The sequence below is a fragment of the Carassius auratus genome, chromosome 21, assembly GCF_003368295.1.
Source record: "Carassius auratus strain Wakin chromosome 21, ASM336829v1, whole genome shotgun sequence".
Classification (NCBI taxonomy): domain Eukaryota; kingdom Metazoa; phylum Chordata; class Actinopteri; order Cypriniformes; family Cyprinidae; genus Carassius; species Carassius auratus.
This window is the reverse complement of record NC_039263.1, coordinates 25350397-25372440: the sequence shown is the minus strand read 5'-3', so window position 1 is coordinate 25372440 and position 22044 is coordinate 25350397. Positions and strand designations below refer to the sequence as shown.

At 33.7% G+C, this 22044-nt stretch overlaps 1 protein-coding gene across 1 annotated transcript; it reads left to right on the top strand.

Annotated features, from left to right (window-relative positions):
- Positions 1-1542: 1542 nt before the first annotated feature.
- Positions 1543-12284, top strand: LOC113039079 (sia-alpha-2,3-Gal-beta-1,4-GlcNAc-R:alpha 2,8-sialyltransferase). The gene is made up of 4 exons (XM_026196977.1): positions 1543-2135; positions 5212-5331; positions 6302-6859; positions 11648-12284. The coding sequence occupies exons 1-4, from the start codon at positions 1972-1974 to the stop codon at positions 11928-11930; spliced, it is 1125 nt and encodes a 374-aa protein (XP_026052762.1). The 5' UTR covers positions 1543-1971; the 3' UTR covers positions 11931-12284.
- The last annotated feature ends 9760 nt before the right edge of the window (positions 12285-22044 follow it).

The window sequence follows — 22044 nt, the reverse complement described above, 5'->3', positions numbered from 1 at the left end:
AAATCCTGTATATGTCAAGTCTGTTCATGCCAAGTCAAGTTTTTTCAAGTCCATTCATGCAAAGTCTGTTCATGCTAAGTTAAGACTTTAATTCTGTTCATGCCAAGTCACGTTTGTTCATGCCAAGTTTGTTCTTGCCAAGTCAAGTCTCTGTTTGGATTATGTTTGTATTTTGGGATTACTTTTGGAATAAAGCTGCACTTGCTTTCTTAAACCTTCATATGATATATTGTGATATAATTGACAAAACACACACACACACACAGAAGAAGACTTGTATTTAAATATGAGTTTGTCATGTTGTCAATATGATGTCATGTATCAGATTTCATATGGACAGAATGTGTTTCTACAGTGAAGCAAGAGACATTACAGAGTCATTTGTTTGTTTGTTTTTGTAAATGTTGTTTTGCAGATAAAGTTCAGTGCAATCTTTGATTTTGTGGAAGATCATAACTCTCTTTGAACCAGAAAGTCGTTTATTTTAAACTCGTTTGGTTTTGCTCCACTAAACAGATCTTTAATTCTCCCTGCTGCTGCTGAAATTGATGAGTTTTTCATAATTATTCCCTTTGCAGCCTTTTTAACTTTTCATGAGAGAAGGAGCAATTTCGCAGCTTTTATTGTGTTCTGTAGAGAAGTGAGATATCAGATATTGATATTTGTGTGGTTTATATCCTGTGCTGCCTCTAATGTTTTATATAAAGTGCATTAGACATTCAGTGTGTTTACAAAAGGCCTGATTCATCACCGGCGTTCACTAATAGCTTTCTGTAGTTAAACTTTACACAGTTTAGTCTGTTTCTTTAGCAAGGGACTGAAATTTATCATAAAGGTTTGTGTGTTTGGTTGCATGTGTTATTTTAAAATACTTTTTAAGTTTTGAAAAAGTAAGAGGCAGTTGTTGATGTTCATATTTCTAGTATACATTTTAATTTCCATAAATACAAACTCTCCATGAGTCGTAAATCCCCACCTAGTCTAAGTGATTGAGCTTTATTCTGTGTTCTGTAATAATAAAACTCATAATGATGTTGGGATTACAGTAATCTTTATCTCTGCAGATCTAACATCAGTGCTCAGTTATTGTGAGGGGTTTTGCTGTTCTGTTGTGTTTTGTCCATGATGTTGGATGTTTGTTAGTTTTTTTTTTTATTAAAAGTAATATATGTTAATATTTCAAAAATCTCAATAATGTATGTATTATATTAACTTAAAAATGTAAATTATTATGAGAACATAATATTGTGTGCGTGTTTTGCGTATATATATATATAAAATATCTGGATATTACATTTTATATATATATATATATATATATATATATATATATATATATATATATATATATATTTGTGTGTGTGTGTGTTTGTATTTGATAACTACATTACTGGCTTGATGTTTTGTGCTGTTAAATGAAAAATAAATCAGAAACAAAAATATGCTTTGATATAGGCCTATATTAAATAGGAAAATATAAAAATATATTATAAGTTGAAAAATCAAAGACAATAAAACAAAAAAGAATAAATTATATGTACTTCAAAACTGTCATGCTGTTATGGAGTCCACTGAAGGATCTAAAAGGCATAATGTGTTTTGTTATGTGGATATTGTAGGTGTGTGTGTGAGAGAGAGATGAGGATAATCCGTGTGTAACCCTTTCGTGTCCGCGGATCCTCCAGCGCTTCAGTCTGCGGCAGTGACTTGTTTATTTCTTGCATTTTTCTGAAAAGGTTCAAGTCTCCTTTAAATATTGCCTTCGGTTCCTGAACGAGAATCCCGAGTGCGAGCGGGGATGATGCTCTCAGTTCCGGTATGGCAGCGGCCGGTGCTGATGAGAGCCGCCGTGGACCCCTGCTCTTCCTCAGCATCAGCATCATCATCATCACCAGCAGCAGCGTCTGACGCGGCGCGTCGCGTCCACCATGCTCGTTCTCCTGGTGTGAATCGCAGTGTTTCTGGGCTGAGATGGTTCGGGTCGTCAGTGTTCTGGGTCTGGTGATGTTCAGCGTCGCTTTGCTCATTTTATCGTTGATCAGTTACGTGTCCATCAAGAAAGACTTCATCTTCACCGCTCCCAAATACTCCAACGCCGGCGGGCCGCGGATGTACATGTTCCACACGGGCTTTCGGTGAGTGAATGATTTATCACTTACATGCATTCATTTAATCTCATAACGGGGGTGTTTGTGTCCGGAATTCAAATGGGGACGTTTCTAATGCGCATGTGTGCAGATATAACCAATTCAGATTAATAAGGCTTGCTTTAATCACATTTTGGAAAGGCCTCTCTTGTCCTTCTGTCATGATGCACAGCGCGCATGCGCAGTTCGCTCCTGGATCATGAAGATGGACTAACCCACATTCTCATATTTCGCAGAGTATATTTCGCAATTTCTGAAGTCAGCTGCTGTATGCATATTCTATATGCGTCATATATATTCTATATGCGTCATATTCTATGTGCGTCATGTATTCGATTCTAATAGAATCAAGAATTTAAGTTCTTGATGGGCATTTATATGGTTCCATCCTTCAACAAATTCTGGTTAAAAAACCTTCTTAATAGTGGAAAAAGTTCTTCAAATTATACAAAAAAAAATCTTCATATTATGATTTAATATTATTTTTTTTATAGGCAAATACGTTCATGGTCGTTTTATTATATTTATTATTATTTTTTATAGGCAAATAAGTAACTGAAAGTAAAAAAAAAAAAAATCAATAACACAAAATAATTGAGCATACATTTAGTTTAATGAGGTATAATAAAAACTATTTTAAAAAAACTAATCAAAATAGAACAGCACAATTAAGTAAATGTTAACAACTAAAAAACATTCAAAATATGAATAAAAAAAAAACTTGATAAATTTTACTAGAATAACAGTGGTCTATGGCATTGTTGTGAAAACAGCATTTTAAAATCTTAATTTTAAGAGTAATAGAATAATTCTTATATACAGTATATTTTGAATATGACCCATCTGTAAAGGACACAATATTGCATTTGATGGAATTCATTAAAATGAATAGTTCGCTCAAAACTGAACATTGGTTGTAAATGTGATCACTCTCAGGCAATCTGAGATTAGGATGAGTTTGTAGAAATGTAGGATTATATCAAATACTCAATGCAATGGATGCTCTGCAGTGAATGGGTGCCGTCAGAATGAGAGTCCAAACAGCTGATAAAAAACATCACAATAATCCACACTTCTCCAGTCCATCAGTTAACGTCTGGAAAAGACAAAAGGAACAAATCCATCATTGAGACATTTTTAACTTTAAACTCTGGCTTCTGGCTAAAATATGAGTCCATCATTTATAGTAATGCTTCCTCCAGTGAAAAAGTGCATCTCCTGTTGTCTCTCACATTAAAATATTTAGAGCTGCTTGATTTGTGCAGATTTCTCTCCTGATTCAGACCAAAACACTTTTTTACTGGATGAAGTGTTATTATGGACTCAGATAGTAGCTGGAGGCAATGGTTTGATGTTAAAAACACTTTAATAATGGCCTTGTTTCTTGGAAACACACAGCTTTTGGCATCAAAAGACACATTTTGTGATGACTGTGAGACTGAAGGATGGTCTGAGACGGAGCCGCTGTCCTTGGTCCTGATTTACTCCTCTGGTAGTTTCATTTCAGTCAGTAATCAGACGCTTCTGCTGCAGTCAAGGTTACATTGCACGTCTTGTGGAAGATATGACCATATGTTACTCAGCTTTACTGAGAGTCATTTGAACTTCTGCCAGTGAAGAGAGAGCATACGCCGAGACTAGCAGAACTGCATTGAAGTGTGTTTTAACCCACATGCAGTGCTGAATATCCCTTGGTGTTCCTGGTCAAAAAAGAACAGCCATTTAAAAATTCCTCATAAATCATCTCTCATAAGTCTTTATTATCACCAAATCCATCACTGATCTAAGCTTATGCATCTTAGTTTTTGAGCCAAAATGATCTACAAATAATGCATATAAAAATATATGTAAAAAATATATGTTTTGGGGAAGTTGTCATATCTTGTCTGAGCAAAGTCGGTACATTTTGGTCCAGTGCCATAACATTAACTAGCAATTTTAGGAAAAAGAAAATTGTTATTCCAGGTCGAATAACCAAATTACATCATGAGGGTAAAATTTAAATCAAGTAATTCACTGTAAAATCTGCGAAATATACAGTAAAAATTGGCATCTGTGGTCGCTTGCTATAGCTTTACTGTGAAAATATTGTTGCTAAATTTTAGGGAATTATTGATTTAACAGTATAAAAAGTATTAAATCTGTTTTGTGCCTAAACTGACAATCAACAAAGAAAGAATGTTCATCGCAAATAGTTTAAAAAATAATAATATTTGAAATATTATATATTTTTAAATCTGCTTAATTTTCAAAAAGTAGGTAAAATGAACTGATTTCACATAAGTGCATAACATTTATTTTTCAATGCTGAATTTTAAAGATGGATGTGTAATTTGTGTAAAATATTGTAATGCCAAACATAATTTGAATCCTTCTGCTATTTTATGCATTAAAGTGTATGCAAATTGGTTGTAAAATCTATCAAAATACATTTTATAAAACAAGAATTATACTATTTCAGTATTTTTACACTAAAATAAAAATTTATAGAAACCATTTTCACTCAGAATTGCTTGTAAATTTCGCAAATAATTACAAAGAAATAAGTTGAAGTTGACAAACTGAGATTGTATATTCTTGTAAAAAAAAAAAACCAAGTTGGATTTAAATAAATAAAAACATTTTTTTTAATAGTTTACAAAAAAAAAATCACATTTGATTCAGTGTGTTACTCGCAATTTCTTTGTATTTAAATGTGAAATCTACGAGCAATTCCGAGTGAAAATGGTTTCCACACCAATTCTTTTGAAGCCGGTTTGATGTGTGACAGATGATGGGATATTGTGAGTGACTTGAGTCTTTCTGACCTCTGAGGCTGTAACCCAGACTCAAACAGCTCTGCTAATGAAACAGAACAAGCTTTAACAAACGAGAGTGAGCAAACGAGCAGGAGTGGAGTCTAAAAGCAGCTGTTTAATTAGAGCGGCCATCGACTGCCCCGGGCGCGAGCTGACTGACAGCGGTCTGGATGGCTCTCATTGATCTCAGCCGCGGTCGGGCCGTCCTGTGAACTGGAACAGAAACAGTGTTTCTCATTTCCTCTGTCTGTGCATCTCCTCATCAGATCCCAACTGGCCATGAAGTTCCTGGATCCCGCGTTCACGTCGCTGAATAATGCGCTCAACGAGAACCTGCAGGAGTCCAGCAGCTGGAGGTTCAACCAGAGCGCTTATTTACAGCAGAGGTGAACCTCTCTCTCTCGCACACACACACACACACGCACACACACACAGGTTTTTGTGTAAAGTGTGTTCATCCCATAGGTGTAATGGTTTTTATTCTGTACAAACTGTATATTCTATGGCCCTTCACCAACCCTACACCTAACCCTAACCCTCACAGGAAACTTTGTGCAGTTTTACTTTCTCAAAAAAACTCATTCTGTATGATTTATAAGTGTTTTGAAAAATGGGGACATGGGTTATGTCCTCATAAGTCACCCTCTCCTTGTAATACCTGTGTCATACCCATGTCATTATACACACACACACACACATATATGTACAATACTTAAAATATTACAGTATGGAATCACATATTACACACAGTATTAAGAACAGTATTAAGAACCAAACAGACCTTTGAATGGGGTTATTTTAATAATTTCAGCAATTTTTTTGTCTTTTTGGACTATATGCAAACATCTTTTATGTAACATATCGGTCACACTTTATTTTAGGGTCCAATTCTCACTATTAACTATCCATTAACTATGACATTTGCCTCAATTAACCCCTTATTTGCTGCTTATTAATAGTTTATAAGGTAGTTGTTAAGTTTAGGGTATTGGGTTGGATTATGAATGTCATGCATTATATGTACTTTATAAACACTAATAAACAGCCAATATGTTAATAATAGACATGCTAATAAGCAAGTAGTTAATAGTGTGAATTGGACCCTATACTAAAGTGTTACCTTAATATACTTATATATATTTTTTTATTCTTTTGTGTTTAAAAATAAGAGACGATTCTATATATATATATATATATATATATATATATATTAGTGCTGGGCAACAATTTTCATGTAATAAATTTAACAGAATTTTTTTACAGTGAATATGAGTATTTCTAAATATTAATATAAACAATTTTTCTATATGATTGGGTCCGTTTTATTCGCTGGATGTTGTTTTATCCGTTTTCCAGTAAAGAGATCGCGCAGTACATCGATGTCACGCACAACTTCACGCTGATCAAGAGCAGCGTCCGCGTTGGTCAGCTAATGCACTACGACTACTCCAGTCACAAATACGTCTTCTCCATCGGCGAGAACCTCAGGTCTCTGCTGCCGGACTCGTCTCCCGTCCTCAACAAGCGCTTCAACAGCTGTGCCGTGGTGGGCAACAGTGGCATCCTCACCGGCAGCCGCTGCGGCGCGCAGATCGACAGCTACGACTTCGTCTTCCGCTGCAACTTCGCGCCCACCGAGATCTTCCGCCGTGACGTGGGCCGCCGGACCAATCTGACCACCTTCAACCCCAGCATCCTGGAGAAATACTACAACAACCTGCTGACCATCCAGGACAGGAACAACTTCTACCTGAGCCTGAAGAAGCTGGACGGAGCCATCCTCTGGATTCCCGCCTTCTTCTTCCACACGTCGGCCACCGTCACGCGAACGCTCGTCGATTTCTTCGTAGAGCACAAGGGCCAGCTCAAGGTGCAGTTAGCTTGGCCGGGAAACATTATGCAGTACGTCAACAGGTGAGATCTGAGAACCAAGCTACCAAAATAAAAGTGTAATAAATATGTGACCCAGAAAACCAGTCATAAGGGTCAATTTTATGAAACTGAGATTTATGCATCTTTTGGAAGCATCTGAATGAATAAATTCAACATTCCCATGATGTATGGCTTCTTATGATTGGACGATATTTGGCCGTGATTATTATTACAACTATTAGAAAATGCAAACAAATTCAGAATATTGAGAAAATCGGCTTTAAAGTTGTACAAATTAAGTTCTTAGATATACATATTACTAATCACAAATTCAGTTTATATATATTTACTAGGGGTGTAACGGTTCACAAAATTCACGGTTCGGTTCGATACGATACACTGATGTCACGGTTCGGTTCGGTTCGGTTCGGTACGTTTTAGATACAGCAAAATGTAAAAACATCTCAACTTTTCAGAATGCCGCAAGCGCACCGCGGGTCATATGACAAGAACCAACCAATCAGCTTCATCCTTTCCCATAACAACGTTGAAAACTCAGCCAAGATGAAGGAACAGCTGATCATAGTTGTATATGGATTGCAATTTTGAAATAAATTTAGTAGCAGAGCTACTGCAAGCGATTTTTAGAGCTGCAAATCCATTTATCCTTCGCTGAAATTTCCGCGTCTCATGGAGAGAGCACGTCATTGTTGCTTAGCAAAGACAGACGCCTCATGAGCGCTTCTACCCGAGCGCTTTGGAAAGGAGGAGAAAGACGTGCTTAGCGTTTTCCACGCGTTTTTAGGAGCGATATGTGAACGGACCCTAAGGCGCTCGCTCACTCAGCACGCGCTGAAGGCTCATTGCAAAATGTCTAATGCATTTAACAGACCAGAAATATAAGATCCTAAAATAACCAACAGGTCTGGTGTTTGGGTGCACTTTGGATTCCCTGTAAGCTATAATACTGGTGTCTAAATGCTGCAGGCATAGTTTGTTGCGTGCATGTTTCTCCTTTTTTTCGTCTTTTCCCAGATACTGACACAATAAGGTGATGTCGGCGTAAATGAGTTGACATGTTTCAAGTATTCACGCTGGTGTTTTTTTTTTTTTTTAAAGCAATGAAGCAACCGCGCGAAGCCCTCACTATATAGGATTTTAGAAAGAATGCAGAGCACTAGTGTAGTGTGCAAACTTACCACAGTGTGGATTTCAGAAAGTGTGCAAAGACTTCACGTGCACACTTACCATAACATGGATTTACAAATAATGTTCTAAGGAGGGGCTCTCATGTCACTCTGATCGAGCAGCTCATAGATGGAATCATGCATCTCAAACAATATGTTTGAGAGTCATCTTCTTTTTCTAGTCTGTTAAACGCATTGGCCATTTTGCAACGAGCCTTCAGCGCGTACTGAGTGAGCGAGCGCCTGACTGAGTCATAACATAACATAAACATAAGTTGGTGTTTTTTTCTTCTTCGGGAGTGTCAGGGGCGTTGCCTGTTACGTCGTTTGGGTTATTGGGCTACCTTGTTGAACGCATATCATTATATTTCTCTTTTTTTTTTCCAAATATAATTAATTAGTCCAACGAACCGTTCGGTATGCATAATGCGTACCGCGTACCGAACCGAAAGCGTCGTACCGAACGGTTCAATACGAATACGCGTATCGTTACACCCCTAATATTTACTGTAGGAAATGTACAAAATATCTTCATGGAACATTATCTTTACTTAATATCCTAATTACTTTTGTATTGTCGGGTATTGCTACCAATATAACTGTGCTACAGTTGGTTTTGTGCTCCACACTACACATATTTTAAAACTGAAGAATAAATATATATAAAATAAATAATAAATATCAATTACAGAAAATAGTTTGAAATTAAGGTTTTCTGTATTTTTGCATTTATATTTATTTTTAGAGATTTATATATATTTACTTTTAGAGGGGTGGTTGTTTGTTATTTTTTTCTTTTTTAAATTCTGTCCACTTAAATTAATGCCTACAAAAATGGCTTTTTAGGGACTACAATGAGCTTCTTCCCGGGTTTGTGATGTCACAAACCCTGATAAACCCCGCCCCCGGGAACATGCAGCACAGGGGGCGTGGCCATGTTGCACTGCTTTAGAGAAAATAAAGAGAAAACTAGAGGATCCACGTAAAATCTATTCATATCTGAATCACGATTCGGTCTTATAATGATTCTAATGGATTCACAAGTTACAAAAAGCAGCATATCTAAAAGACAGTATGAGACAACAAAAAACAAAAAAACTAAATTAGGAGCCTAGTTAACCAATCAGAACCCATATTCTGTTACTGAGGGAGGGGCTTCATAAAAGCAGGAAGTGATCTGAATAAAGGGAATTGTAGAATAAAGGTAAATTATGTGAAAAATAATGTTTTTATTTATTTATTTATTTATTTATTTATTTTATTAAGCATTAATACAATCAGACTGCACCCCATAAACAGTCAACCGCCCCTTTAAAAATTTCTTACACTCTTTTAAAACTGTTAAATAAAAAAATAAATAATATAAAACTTTGCAAACTGATTAAAACCATTTCAGCCTGATATTAATAAACGTTATTAATAATATTTCGAAAACTTAAGTTATTTTAAATAAATAAATAGGGTTGTTTATTATTATTGAAAACTGATTGAGTTTTTATTTTATTTTATTTTTTTATAATTTTAGCCTGGCATTACTGATGTTTTAAAACTAAAGACTTCATAAATAACTAAATAAATAAGTAAAAAAATAATATAAAATACAAAATAGAAAGCTTAAGTTTTATATTTTGTCATTTTAAATATTTTAAACACTTTTAAAAATTCTTACTAATTACTACGAATTACAAGCTATTCTTAATAATGAATTATTAATTCTAGAACATTGCTACTAACTGATTGTTATTTATTTTATGTTTTTATTTGAAATAATTTCTTGAACTCTTAAAATAACAATTATTGCAAAGTCATTAAAGATTGCAAACCTCAACCATGACGCTTTGTAACCAATGCAAATATCTCAGATGAAGCAGAAATCATGATCTCGTGCAGTCTTCCCAAGTGCTATCATGTTGGTTTTTGGACGTGGAAGCGAGCAGAAGATGAGATTATCAGGATGTCTGTAAGTGAGAGTTACCCGGTTTAACCCTCATTCATCGACTGAGCTTTTGTCCTGTAATCTACTGCAATCCCATCAAACAGAGTCGATGTGATTTCACTCTGGAAGACGCTCACAAGAGGATTCAGACACTGGGTTTCACAGTCTGTGAGTTCATCATTTAATTATAACTTTTATTTCATTTTCGAAATATTTTGACATTTGATTTAAATAGACAAAATTATATTGATGTTAGTAAAAGTTTTTAAACTTTATAAATAATATTTAAAAAAATTAAAGTTAATAAATAAATGCATTTTATTTTTTTTAAAGAATTTGTTAAATCTAAAATAAATAAATAGCATTAGAAAGTTATTACAAAACTGATCAAGAGTATTTTTTAACACACAAATAAGTAAATAGATATTTGCAAAGTCATTAAAGCTCAGATTAAAACCCCTAGACATGTTCAAAATTATTTTAATTGAGAAACTGAAAGCATGTTCATCATAGAGAGAGGTGTGGGAATTAAAATCTTTAATGTTAGACCTATAAACACACACACACACACACACACACACATTGTCCCAGTATTGTCCCAGTGGTTAAGTGTTGTGTTCAGTGTTTCTGTGACTGTATTAGAGATGCTGGCTGAACTAACCTTGCTCTGAGCGAAACATCTGAACACACACACACACACACACACACACACAGAGGAGCTGCTGACCTTCATGGGTGTATTGTCTCCGTTTTCCCTCAGACACGTGTGCCACTTTGGGTGAAACACATTAGTTTTGTTTCCCGGGGGTTTCTGGGTAAACGCTGGTCCATTGCCATCAGCTCTATGTGAGGATATTTGACTCGATTCACGCTGAAGTTTTGGGTTTCGCAGGTAAAGCGATGGAGGATTTGAGGTGCCAGAGTGCAGAATGTACTGAGATCAGCTCTTATGGAAACACTGTAACATTTATGTTAATTACATCATTTATTAATTACATTTTTTTGTTGCAATTTTTTGTTATTCCAGAGTTATTGGTTTTTTATTCCATTTTACAAATAAAATTATAATAATAAATAAATACACAGACAGACTAGAAAGAGTTTATAATTAATTTTCACATTATTGTTGATATTATGATTAATGTAATTTGAAGAAATCACAGGTTTTATGTATAATAAATCAATCGGTTGATGAATGTAAAATGTATTAGTATAATTTAATTTTATAAAGGTCATTAAAATTATAATAAAAATTTTGTGTTCATTATAATTGTATTAAATACATTTTTATAGGACATCTAGAATTAGAAATAGTCTCTGGGGTATATTTGTAGCAATAGCCAACAATACACTGTATGGGTTTAAATTATGCATTTTTCTTTTACACCAAAAATCATTAGGATATTAAGATCATGTTCAATGAAGATATTTTTTTAATTTCCTACAGTAAATATATAAAAACTTAGTTTTTGATTAGTAATATGCATTTGAAAGAACTTCATTTGGACGACTTTAAATGTGATTTTCTCAGTATTTAGATTTAAATTTTTTTAATTTAATTTTTTTGCACCAATACATCACGAAATGCTTATTTATCCAGCATTGATGTATAAGTCTCAATTAAAAACAAATGGACTCTTATGACTGGTTTTGTGCTTCAGGGTCACAGCTGAATTAAGCAGAAGTTTCCGCTCTTGCTGTCTGCAGGTACTGGAAGACGAAGCAGCTTTCCCCGAAGCGTCTGAGCACAGGGATCCTGATGTTCACGCTGGCCTCGTCTCTGTGTGAACAGGTGCACCTGTACGGATTCTGGCCCTTCGGCTGGGACCCCAACACGGGCAAAGAGCTGCCCTACCATTACTACGACAAGAAGGGCACCAAGTTCACCACCAAGTGGCAGGAGTCTCACCAGCTGCCCACCGAGTTCAAACTGCTCTTCAAGATGCACGCGGACGGCGTCCTCAAACTCAGCCTCTCCCACTGCGCCTGAGGTCAGAGGTCAGAGGTCAAGATGTGGGGTTGTTCGGTCTCGCTAATGGACGGTTGTCGTGATTGCCCTGGATTTTATTTCTGAAACTGTCCACACTGAGCTCAGCAGTGTTATTGATAACTAATGATATCAGGGATAGAAAGGGAGAATGGTGACACTTTACAATAAGGTGACATTAGTTCATGCATTAACTAATATTGGCTTCACTTTTACTGCAGTATTTATTGAGATTTAGCTCACCCATATGGCAAAAACATAAAATATTTTACATTTATATAGATTAAAAAAATGTCAAAATAAATGTAAAAAATGTCAAAATATAGTGTTAGCTCACCCATACAGCAACAAACTGTAAAAATTAAATTAAATTATATATATATATATATATATATATATATATATATATATATATATATATATATATAAATTTTTTTATGTACCAGAAAATAATGTAGCCCAATAATTATAACAATTATAATAATTATAACAATAACTTTTGTTATTGTTAGTTGATAAAAATACAGTTGTTAGTTCATGTTAGCTTAACCATAGAGCAAATAAATAAATATTATATATTTTAAAATAAATAAAAAGGCCCAAATAATAATCATTTAAAAAATATTTATGTAAAAATATATTTATGTAAATATATGTTTTACCAATTTATTCATTGGCCATTTTTTTATATATATTTTAAAAATATAAATATATTTTTTTAAACTTCTTTTTTTTAATTTTGCCCTCCATATATTTCAATCCAGTAATTTCACATTTGAAAAAAATTAATTGAGCTTCACTCATTACAGCATATATTTAGGGTTTCCTTTTTTATGGGCTATATGGGCATTATGATTATTATTTTATTGTCATTTTATTTTTTTATCAAATGCTTTAGGGTTTTCATGGTCAGTTCATTTAACTAATAGAATTATCTAATGTTAACTAATGGAATCTTATTGTAAAGTTGTATCTGCTCAAAGCATTTATCAGCTCATTTTATCAAATGGACAATGAAACAGCATCATGTTGCAAAATAATAACCTAAATATAATGCAAATATAAAGCACATCAAAGAAATTCTTCAATTTATGGTTCTTTTGAATAATTATCTACAGACCAGATCGACTCGAGTGAGTAACCACCTAGCAACCAACGACGACACCCTAGCAACCGCATAGAAATACCCTGCCAACGACCCACAACACAAACACTACATGCATTTTCTTCAGAAAGTCTTGTTTTGTAAATGTCAGAGAAGGGCAAGGATGATGCTTATATTCTGCATGGATTATGTGGTTGAATTATTATATAGACACAGTTAAGTCAAATCAAAGCATTTCATTCGACAAAGTCTGTGTCAATCAATGAGATTGCACCAATGTGGAGCCACTGGGCGGGGCTTCCTCAAGGGGAGGCTGTGATTGGCTCCTGAGAGCTGAAGAAATATCAATGTTTACTTTACATATAATATCGTTTATGAATATGAATGATGTCAGTTTATGTCTTTATGAATGTTTAATATTTCTGTGTGTGCTGAAAACCAGGTGTCACATCGTCTTTAATATTTATTCCTCTCTTTTTAATATACAGAATTTTGTTTTATAGATGATAATGTAAAAGCATATGAATTGATAAAGATTATGATAGTGTTGTTTGTTTCTGGCTTTCTGAACCCATACGGCAAAAAATATATTTCAAACATTTTTAAATATATTTCAAAATATGTTACAAAAAAAAATGGTCAAAAATGTATTCGTTCAAATGTATTTTTTTGTTTTTTTTACAAATACATTTTTTGTCCATTTTTTCTATATATATATTTTTGAAGATATATTTTAAAAATATCAATATATTTTTTAAAGCATTTTAAAAATACAATTTGCCCTCCGTATATATATTTCAATCCAAAAAACACATTCACATATGAACACAATACATTTTAATAAAAAATAAAAAACGAATTAAACCTAAATGTAGTTTAGTGTAAGACTGGAAATGTATTTTCCTGCCCCTCAAAAACATTTTGAAATATTTTGTGATATGAAGGTTGAAAGCAGATATATTTAACATTTCTAACAGCTTCACTGTTTACAGCATATATTTAAAATATACAGTGTTTTAGCCAGAAAAAAATATATATTTTTGCCGTATAAGACTGAACCGAATGCAGTGACAAAACTGTTTTCATATGAAACTTAATTTAATGAAATGCAGCAGAATAATCTTCATAATCATAATTTGTATATGCATTTAATAGTTATCCAGAACGTGTTATTATTTAGTCTTTTTAGTATTTGCTAAAATGGTTTGCACATGCTAATTTATTTTTAATTAGCAAACTGATTGGCTGAGAGGATTAGCAAGCGATGTGATTGGCCGAGACAGTTCTAGCCTGAACAGATTACTGAATAATGTAATCTCATTTTCATTTTATTTTCAGTGTATGATGCATATACTGTATAAACATCTAAAACCGTCATGTTTTTATGAAAAAAGCTAATTAATGTTAAAAGCCCAAAAACAGTCTGACTAACATAATGACGTTTACCAAAGAGCATCACACGCAAAAGTCTGTCAGGATTATGATTTCTTTTTCCCAAAAATTTTTTAAAATTGTTTTAAAAGTTTGCAAAACACCATAAAAGTATTCACATTTCATTTTAATTTTGATATTATTGCTTTCACTAATATCATCGTGCCAGATTTTGTTTCTACAATGCAATATTTTCATATTTTGTGATATGTATTATATATAAACTTTGGTGTCAGACATTAATACTTTTATTCATCAAGGATAAATTAAATTGATCAAATTATACACAATATAGACATTTATAATGTTACAAAAGATTTACATTTGAAATAAATATTGTTCTTTTGAACTTTCTAATTATTTGTGAATCCTAAAAAATAAAATGCATCACAGTTTCCACAAAGATATCTGTTTTCAACGTTGCTAATAATCAGAAATGTTTCTTGAGCAGCAAATCATCATATTTTCATGATTTCTGAAGATCATGTGACACTGAAGACTGGAGGAATGATGCTAAAAATACAGCGGAGCATCACAGGAATAAATTACAGCTTAACAGATATTCACACAGAAAACAGTTATTTTAAATAGTAAAAATATTTCACATTTTTAACAGTATTTTCCGTATTTTTGATCAAATAAATACAGTCTACACTCCTAAAAATAAAGATGCTTCACAATGCCATAGAAGAACCTTTTTGTCCAAATGGTTCCATAAAGAACCTTAAACATTTCTGTTTCACAAAAGCTTCTTTGTGGCGAAAAAAAGGTTCTTCAGAGTCTAAAAATGGTTCCTTTTAAAGAACCTTTGACTGAAGGGTTCTTTGTGGCACCAAAAATGGTTAAAAAAATCCTTTTATAGCTCCTTTATTTTTAAGAGTGCATGAGAAGCAACTTTATAAAAACCACTGACTGTATAGACATTTTCTGCATTTTATTAAATTTGTTCATTGATGTGTTAATGTTTTAGACCCTTCAGCTGCTGGGATCTTTTCCTCACTCTTTCATTACCGTACAGACGTCATCTGTGTATGATTTCCCTCTGTGATATCGAGCTCTTCTCCCCCAGAGAACGGTTCTGCGCTCTTTGTGAATGTCGAATGCAGTTCTTTTGATAGCGCCGACCTCTTTTGATTGTATCTGTCTGTGTTTCCATCTTCTGAATGTGTTTCGATTGTAAGACAAGGCAGATCTCGACTTACCCGAGAATCGTTTCTGTGAATTTTAAGTGTGTGAATGATATTCTCTTCTTCTTTTAATGTGTGATCGGTTTTGTTATAAACAGAGATGTTTTCATGAAGGTGATGGTTTCAGAGCAAGCAAATAAACTTCAGTGTCAGACATCAAACGTGTCTCATGTGATTATATTTTAACAAACGATACATTTTGATCTGTTTCAGATTGATCAGAAGATGCTGTGATTGACAGTCTAATGGCTGTCAGAAATCAGTCTCATTTCTCATATTCTCTCTCATATTTTGTTATTTACAGTTATCATAAATCAGGTTATATGATGAAATCTGTGAGGAAAGTTCAACACTTCATTATTAAAGAACGTCACGTGACGGTGTTTATGTAGAGACGTCCTTCTGAACATGATTTAAAACACAAACGTCAATCAAAGAAGAACAACATGAGCGTAGGTTATTGATAATCCATGTGCGGAGGAAGAGAAAACATTGATCATTTTTTGAAGAAAAAACATCCTTTTTTATATTCTAATGTCATAATGGTGTATCCTATTGTGCAATTGCTTTGCCAATAAAAAACAAGCACACACACACACACACACACACACTCAAAAACAATCATCAACCAGTTTTTTTATGTTAAATATAAACAAACACATTGTTGTTTATGGTAAAGTTAGTTTGTTTATTGTGTCCTGCTGTCAGAGCGCTTGGCTCCCGTGTCTACTTTGACCTTTGACCCTTGCTCCTAAAAAGAGGGGTCAGAGTTTAAACAGAATGATGTAATAGCCCACCGGCTTTGTCTCTTTAGACCACACTTTTTAGTACGAAGAGCCAAAAATCAGGTTCGATCCAGGCCAATATTAGATGTTACTTTATATCCAACTCTATTGTATAAAAAAAAAAAAAAAAAAAACTTTATTTTATTATAAAAGTTTAACTTCAAATTGACTTTGTGGTATCATCTATCTAAGTGTTAACTAATAGACATCACAGTTTACTGATTGCATTAAGGATAGCAAACACTTTTTGTATTATAATTTTTCTGAAATGTCATGTTGAAGCATGCAAATGAGCCGCTGTTGAATTAAACATGCACTAATTCACCCAGTTTTCCAGAACCGGAAGCTAAACATTGGCTAAAGCCAGGTTCATTTAAATTAGTTGTCATATTAATTTCCATCACTCCATAAATCAGAAAATACTGTCAACAGACATAATACATTTTCGCCATGTTTTCAGGATTAAAATGAGAGGCATGAGAGATATGTGAACAAACCCCACAGTAAAAATCTTCAGAATAGAGATAGGGATAAAACTGTAAGTGCTGCTGAAGTGAACAAAAGTGTCTTTAAAGAAATGCATTAGATGCAACTGGAAAAGTGCGATAAAACAATCCCTTGAACGTGTATTTTGGATGTTTTCTTTCCTGAAAAGCTCAAAATGCATGAAAACAGACAGTGTTTATCACAGTCAGTCGAGTAGAAGAGCATTCATCAGTCTTTCCCAGCAGACGGTACACTACAGCGTTTTTGTCTAAGTCTTGTGTTAAAGCCGACGCTTTGTTTAGTGTAATTTCATTTGTGTGCCGTTTTGTGTTTCTTGTGTTGGTGATTCATAGAAAATCAATTTGGGGAGGAAAAAGGAAAAGCAGCACATTTTCCTTCCTTTCTTTGCTCTTGAAGATTTTACCATTCATTACGTTTTTAAACTTAAAACCAAAGCTTGTAAATGAACGGTGATGTTTATAATAATATCAAGCATAACTACAGTATATAGGCCTATTGGCTATTGCTTTAATATACAAATTAGCAATGGAAAGGGTTTTATATAACACATCTATTATTGTTATAAGTGAAGAAATCTGAATAATGAGATGTCTGCTGGTTGCATGGAAAAAATAACAGATTTTTGGTTATTAGAAACTATTAAATTTATTATTCTGTGAATCAATATGGTTTGGTTTGTCATCTCGGACAGTCTGATGTTCATCTGCAGTGACATAAACATGACTGTACACAACACTGTTCTGTGGTTCAGAGCAAAAGATAGAAATGCAAACCAGCTTCAGATAATCAATACACACACACACACACACACACACACACACAGGCTTGCTGAGAGAGCAGGGGAAAGTGCTCATTTCTCCTGCAGGGTTTCAGAAAAGCACAAGAATAGGGCAGACAGATGTGTGCGTGGTCATTACAATGCTAACTGTTTTATAATAGTGTTTATATTTTAGTAAAACGGCATGATTTAATCCATATTTTCAAGCATTGTAGATTATTAAACATTTTAACTGCAATTTAAATTAGTAAGCATTTTTGTCACACACACATAAGACAAAAAATGCATCATTTAAATTATTTAAAAAGATTTTTGTTACGGAAGCAGTCTGAAGTCTCTGGGGTATATTTGTACCAATAGCCAAAAATACATGGTATGGGTCAAAATTATAGATTTTTCTTTAACACCAAAGATCATTAGGATATGTAAAGATCATGTTCCATGAAGATATTTAGTAAATTTCATGCCTTAAATATATAAATGTTTGATCAGTAATATGCATTGCTAAGAATTCATTTGGACAACTTTAAAGGTGATTTTCTCAGTATATATATATATTTTGCATTCACAGATTCTAGATTTTGAAATAGTTGTATTGTCCGATCATAACAAACCTTACAACACTGGAAAAATATTATTTATTCAGCTTTCAGATGATGCATAGATGCAAGTTTAGAAAAATTGACTTGGTTTTGTGGTTCGGGGTCACATATTATATATTTATTAATATATATATTTTATTATTGGTTATACTTTATATTTATGTTTTATTATACGTCTTCTCAGTTACAGGGAGGCTTTAAAGAATCATTTCTATTTTGTTTTATTTTTGTAGGGAGATTAATTACAATAAATTCAAATGTCAAAATAACAAAGTGTTTTGTAAACCTCAGAAATACCTAAAAAAAAATGTGATTATTACATAGTGTTTACATGCATTAGTTCATTTAGACATATATTCAGTTTATTAGGTTTTATATATATATATATATATATATATATATATATATATATATATAAGAGGAGGGTTTCAGGGTGAGGTATCAGTGGTGTCGTCCACGCGTGTTTGCTCGTCTCTTTCATGGACACAATGAGGTGAACGTGTCAAGGGTTAAAGGTCACGGCTCCTGAAACACAGCAAGCAAAATACAGCCTTTCAGCAACAGAGAACGAGACACGATGAAGATATCATGGAGAAATATGCAACAGAAGCGTTCTTCTAGAGAAAACCCGATCAGTAAAACACTTCCATGTTAAACTGCTCACGCATGCAAAGCAAGAGCAGTTATTAATTAACCCTGAACACTCAAAACAATCAATATGATCATCAGAGACACTCAACAAACCCTCTCACACACACACACTTTCACACACACCTCAGTTTAACACAGCTTTAGGGACCATGCATTTTAGTTTTGGGCTACACATTTCAACATATTTACTGAGTCCAGTTTTGTAGCCAAATGCATTTAAATAATTGTAGTTGAATTATTTAATTTAACCCCCCTTTCTTTCTCCTTGCATTGTTTGACATCCTTGTTCCAGTGATCAGGTTATTCTGAGAGGTCAAATGTCACAGGTCACCTGATCTCCTTTCAAATCTGCATCCTTAATATCCCACAGAAATATCAGTGTAAGATGCGTTTAACAGAGCATCTTCATTCCCAAAGAAAAGAAAATAATAATGTCATGTGAAAATCAGGAAGAATAAAACCACGGCCAAAAGGTAATGCAATGTCAGATATTAACGTCGTGTTGTGTTTCTAAACCCTTTATAAGCTTACATTAACTCTTCAAAATAATTAAAATATTTTACAATGTATTTATTCAACTATTTATGGTTCATGAGCCGCCATGCTCAACAAAATAAATCAGGACACTTTTGGAAATGCTACAGACTTTTATGTCATTTACAGTTAGAATAGGAAATAAATGCACGCGTGTGAGTTTTAATATCATGCATGACTAATTTAAATCAGATTTTTTTCACGTAAAAAAACATTGTATGAATTAATGCCGCATTCTGAACACAAATCTCTCTGATCTATTAAATTATTCAGAGCGTTATTGTCATGTGAGATATGAGTCAGATTTACACGCATGTGAAACTTCCTGACTTCAGTCGAACTTAATTAGAGAATTACAATTAATAATAATCTCTGCGCACCTGTTAAAGCATTTCATGCACGACGAGATCCGAACAACAGACTCAAACCAACTGCCTTCAGTGTGTGTGTGTGTGTGTGTGTGTGTGTAAACCTTTTCTGAAAGTCTTTTAAATCTTTGTTTTAACCTTTAAAATGTGATTTTATTTCGTTTTGTCGTATAGGAACAGATCTCAAGGGCCCTGGACGTGTATTTCAGCTCGTCGCATTAAAATCATCTTCATTTCAAGTAGCCTAAAATATGCTATAGCCTAATAATGCATAATAATGCATGACATTAATAATATAGGCTAGCTACAATAAAATAAACTTTAAAACAACAGTGATACTTTTAGATCTGATAGTTGTTGGTTTTTGCTGGACATCAGAATTATATTGATATTTTATGTGAATAAAATTCACATAATGAGAATATTGCAGCCAACAATATGCATGACATAAACATGTTTCTGTATATTGAAATTAAATTAGATTTTAAATATGCAAAATCACTGAGAATATCAGAAAACAAACCTCATCTTTGTAAAAGTTAAAAAGTCCAACTACATTTTTTTTATTTATTTTTTTTGTAAAAGGAGGTTAACGTTATGTTCGCCGAGCCCAAATACTGTATTGTCATATTTACATCCGCGGCGCAATACAAATATGAAACGGGTTTAATAGCTGAAACACCGGGTGATTTCTTTTTTCCGTTCGTCTCGAGACTCAGAAGGACCTCGTGCACGCTTCTCTCTGATGTGATTTGTGACGCGCCGCGCAGGTTCGGATAAAAGCGTATTTACGAGCAAAAGAAGCGCATTTCTGCCGCGTTTAATGCCGGAGGAAGGTCAGAGACTTACCGAGAGCCGCAGGATCTCTGCGCGCGCCCCGAACAGATGCAGCGCGCGACGGTAACGGCAGCATCATGGGGTCCGAGGCGCATTGATTCTGATCAATAGTGCTGCACTTACACAGCAGATGGCCAGAGAGCGACAGAAATGAGGAAAGACAGGGCGAGAGAGAGAGAGAAAACACGGTTCCAATCGAAGAGTCACTCGGGCCTCTTCAGCTTTTAGCTGGAAAGAAGAAATTGTGCATCATAGCAACAAACTGAAGTGTGTTTCATTTACACTTAATCCATTCAGATGAAGGCAACATGAGTTAAACTCATCACATCTGAACGATTGCCTTGAAACTAACTCTTTTTGTTACTGTAAGTATTTAGTCTACATTATAAGTACATACATTAATCAGAGTATTTATCAGTTTGATATTGCAATCAGATGCATACAAAAAATATATATATAATAATCTCACAGAAAACAAGAATTGTTTTGCATTAAAAAAACTAAACTAAATGGATTTAAATAGCATGCCATTATCTTTATTAATCCCCAGGTTTCACAGTCGATTCTTAAGCCATAAAATGTAATTCTTAGCTGTTTTTCAACTGAAAGAAGCTTGCACTGACTGATCTCAAAATATATCAGTGTATTTGTTTAGTCTCAAGATGCACTAGTAGCCTAATGTTTATAATAAGGCTTGTTAATAAAATACTTTAATGTCCTAATTGAACTATGGTCTGCCAACGTTAGACCCGTTTGTGAAACCAGGCCTTTACAAAAATATATGTTGATTTTTAAAATTATATTTGTCTTATAGGCCTCCTGGGAGATTATTTGTGTATCTGTATAGTAGATATGCACTATTAAGAAAACTAAAGTTTATCATCATTATGTCAGTATGATCTGTTTCCTGCCATTTAATGACATATTTGTAATCATTTCTACTCCATTTTATATAGATTATAGTGCAACACAAAGACAAAATTAAAAGTTTTGCCTTTTACTGACTTTTTTTTTTTTTTGACTGTTTAGAAAATTAGAAAACAGTTTATAAAACATGCAACCGTTTTGTCAGTGCATATAATAGTCAAATTTTCTGTTTTCACGCGTGTTTTGGGTGATTTTAATGTGAATGTTTTTTTTTTTTTTGGTTCTATAGAATCCTGAAAAAATACTGCTAAATAATGTGTAATACAGATACTTAAAGAGGAACTAAAATCACAAAAATATTTTTTTTAAGAGTGAACGTTCGTTAATTTGCGTTTGTTGAATTTAAAGTGAGTTGTACGTTTACACTTTTACATGCATTTAGCAAGAAAACAACGTGGAGACTCT

Excerpts from the sequence above, each read along its gene's own strand:
- LOC113039079 (XM_026196977.1), top strand. The coding sequence starts at position 1,972 with ATGGTTCGGGTCGTCAGTGTTCTGGGTCTGGTGATGTTCAGCGTCGCT. Across the intron at positions 2,136-5,211 it reads ATGTTCCACACGGGCTTTCG|ATCCCAACTGGCCATGAAGT; the intron begins GTGAGTGAATGA and ends TCTCCTCATCAG. Across the intron at positions 5,332-6,301 it reads AGCGCTTATTTACAGCAGAG|TAAAGAGATCGCGCAGTACA; the intron begins GTGAACCTCTCT and ends TCCGTTTTCCAG.